The sequence below is a fragment of the Monoraphidium neglectum genome, assembly GCF_000611645.1.
Source record: "Monoraphidium neglectum strain SAG 48.87 unplaced genomic scaffold scaffold00319, whole genome shotgun sequence".
Classification (NCBI taxonomy): Eukaryota; Viridiplantae; Chlorophyta; class Chlorophyceae; order Sphaeropleales; family Selenastraceae; genus Monoraphidium; species Monoraphidium neglectum.
In genome coordinates this window covers 29,009-30,757 of record NW_014013309.1, presented here as the reverse complement: position 1 = coordinate 30,757, position 1,749 = coordinate 29,009, and the positions used below count along the sequence as shown (strand labels likewise).

At 63.9% G+C, this 1,749-nt stretch overlaps 1 protein-coding gene across 1 annotated transcript; it reads right to left on the bottom strand.

Annotated features, from left to right (window-relative positions):
- Positions 1-116: 116 nt before the first annotated feature.
- On the bottom strand, positions 117-1,202 carry MNEG_2734 (hypothetical protein; the record flags this gene model as incomplete). Its single annotated transcript, XM_014048797.1, has 3 exons — positions 117-308; positions 727-849; positions 1,053-1,202. The coding sequence occupies 3 exons, from the start codon at positions 1,200-1,202 to the stop codon at positions 117-119; spliced, it is 465 nt and encodes a 154-aa protein (XP_013904251.1).
- Positions 1,203-1,749: the final 547 nt, after the last annotated feature.

Sequence of the window (1,749 nt, the reverse complement as noted above, 5' to 3'; positions counted from 1 at the left end):
TCTGGATGCCGCAGGCCTGTGTGCCACTGGTGGATGGGGCCAGGTGGAGGATGTGAAAATGAACCTGGCGGCCATCCCTCCACACAGCCGTACGTGCGCACACCAGCAACCTGCCATCATGTGCGGGCCCCCGCCGCCCGGGCCTGCCTGTGCACCGTCCACCGCGCTGTGCCCTGCCCCTGACCCCCCACCTTCTCGCTGGCCTCTGCCACCGGCACCACGTCCAGGTGGCTGATGAAGAGCACGGGCCTGAGGTCGGGCTGGGAGCCCTGCCAGGTGATGAGGTAGCTCAGGCTGTCACAGCCGACCTTGTTTTGGGGGGGGGGGGACAGGGGTTTGGAGAGGGGGGAGGAGTTGACTGAGTGTCCATGAGTGAGTGAAGCTTTGTTTGTGGGGGATGCAGTGCAAGCGAGGGTGCTGGGAGTGGTGTGCATGGTTGTGGGTTGTGATGAGGAACAGGGTGGAGGGCAGCAGTGACGAGGGGGGCGCACCGGGTGTCTTGCGCCTCATGACGCGCTCAACTCTCACCCACTCCCCATGAGGCCGGAAAGCACTACAGATCCCAACGCGTTGCTGCCTGGCGAACTCGGAGGGGGCGCTCGGGGGCCCCGCTCGCCACCCTGTGCCCTCGTCCCCCGACTGCATTCACTCCGTCTGCACATCCACACCGCACTTGGCGCCAGCCAGCGGTCCCGATCGCCCACGCAGCCGCCGCTGCCGCCGCACCTTCTCGACTTTGAGCTGCTGGAACACGCGGGGGAAGGCGCCCCGCAGGAACTCGTCCATGCGGCCAAACTCGGCGGCGTCGCGCACATGGTTGGGGGCGGTGACATCACTCACGGTCTTGAACTGGGGCCGTGGGTGGAGGGTGGGGGGTGCGGGGGGGTGTCAGGCGGCTTGGATACTTGGTGTAGGCTGTGAGCGCTCATGCCGTCGCCGTCCAACAGCTGCCTCGCCACACGACAATCACTGGGCGGGGCCACATCCCCGCCCTGTAACACCGCACTGGCAGCAGGGCCAGCGGCCAAACGGGAAGCAGGTGGGCACCGCACCTGGATGATGCGCGAGAAGCGCTGCACAGCAGATTCAAAGCCGTCCCACTGGCACGCGTCCGACACGCGCAGCTCATTTGTAGCGGCGCCACATGTGTGGCCAATGGCCAGCGCCAGGAGGGCGGCCAGCGCAATTACCACGCGCCCCATTCGTGTAAAAACGTGAGCGGGAGGCGCTCCACGTGTGGTCGGAGGCGAGTGTCCAGTGAGTGATCTGGGCGTCTGAGATCCCTGGTATCGAGATTGCTTCAGGATCCGTCTGGTGACGCCACAATCATCGTGACTAGCAACATTCACGATTCCAGACGATCGGTGGATCCAGCTACCTTATCACCGGCTTGGTCACTTGCCTTGGCAGTTGGCAGGTGCCATAAGCGCCGGAAGATGCCAAGTGCGATGATGCTGAGCCATACATCACCAGTAAAGGACGAAAGCAAAACACCACACCGCACAGGCTTGGTCGTAGCAAGACAGAGGAAGGGGCCAAGCCAGCGAATGGGGAGATAAATGGCGGCAGATCGGTGCAGTACTGCGAGACCAAAGCGGTGATGTGCGTAGCATCGCCCCACCGCGAAGGCCTACATAACTGCCGTTTGCAGCACAGCTGACATTGATGCTGCCATAGGGACATGCCTAATCCGGCTGCCTCACATGCGACGCGCCCAGCGAGCTGGCCTGCATTGGGCGCCAGCGCCCC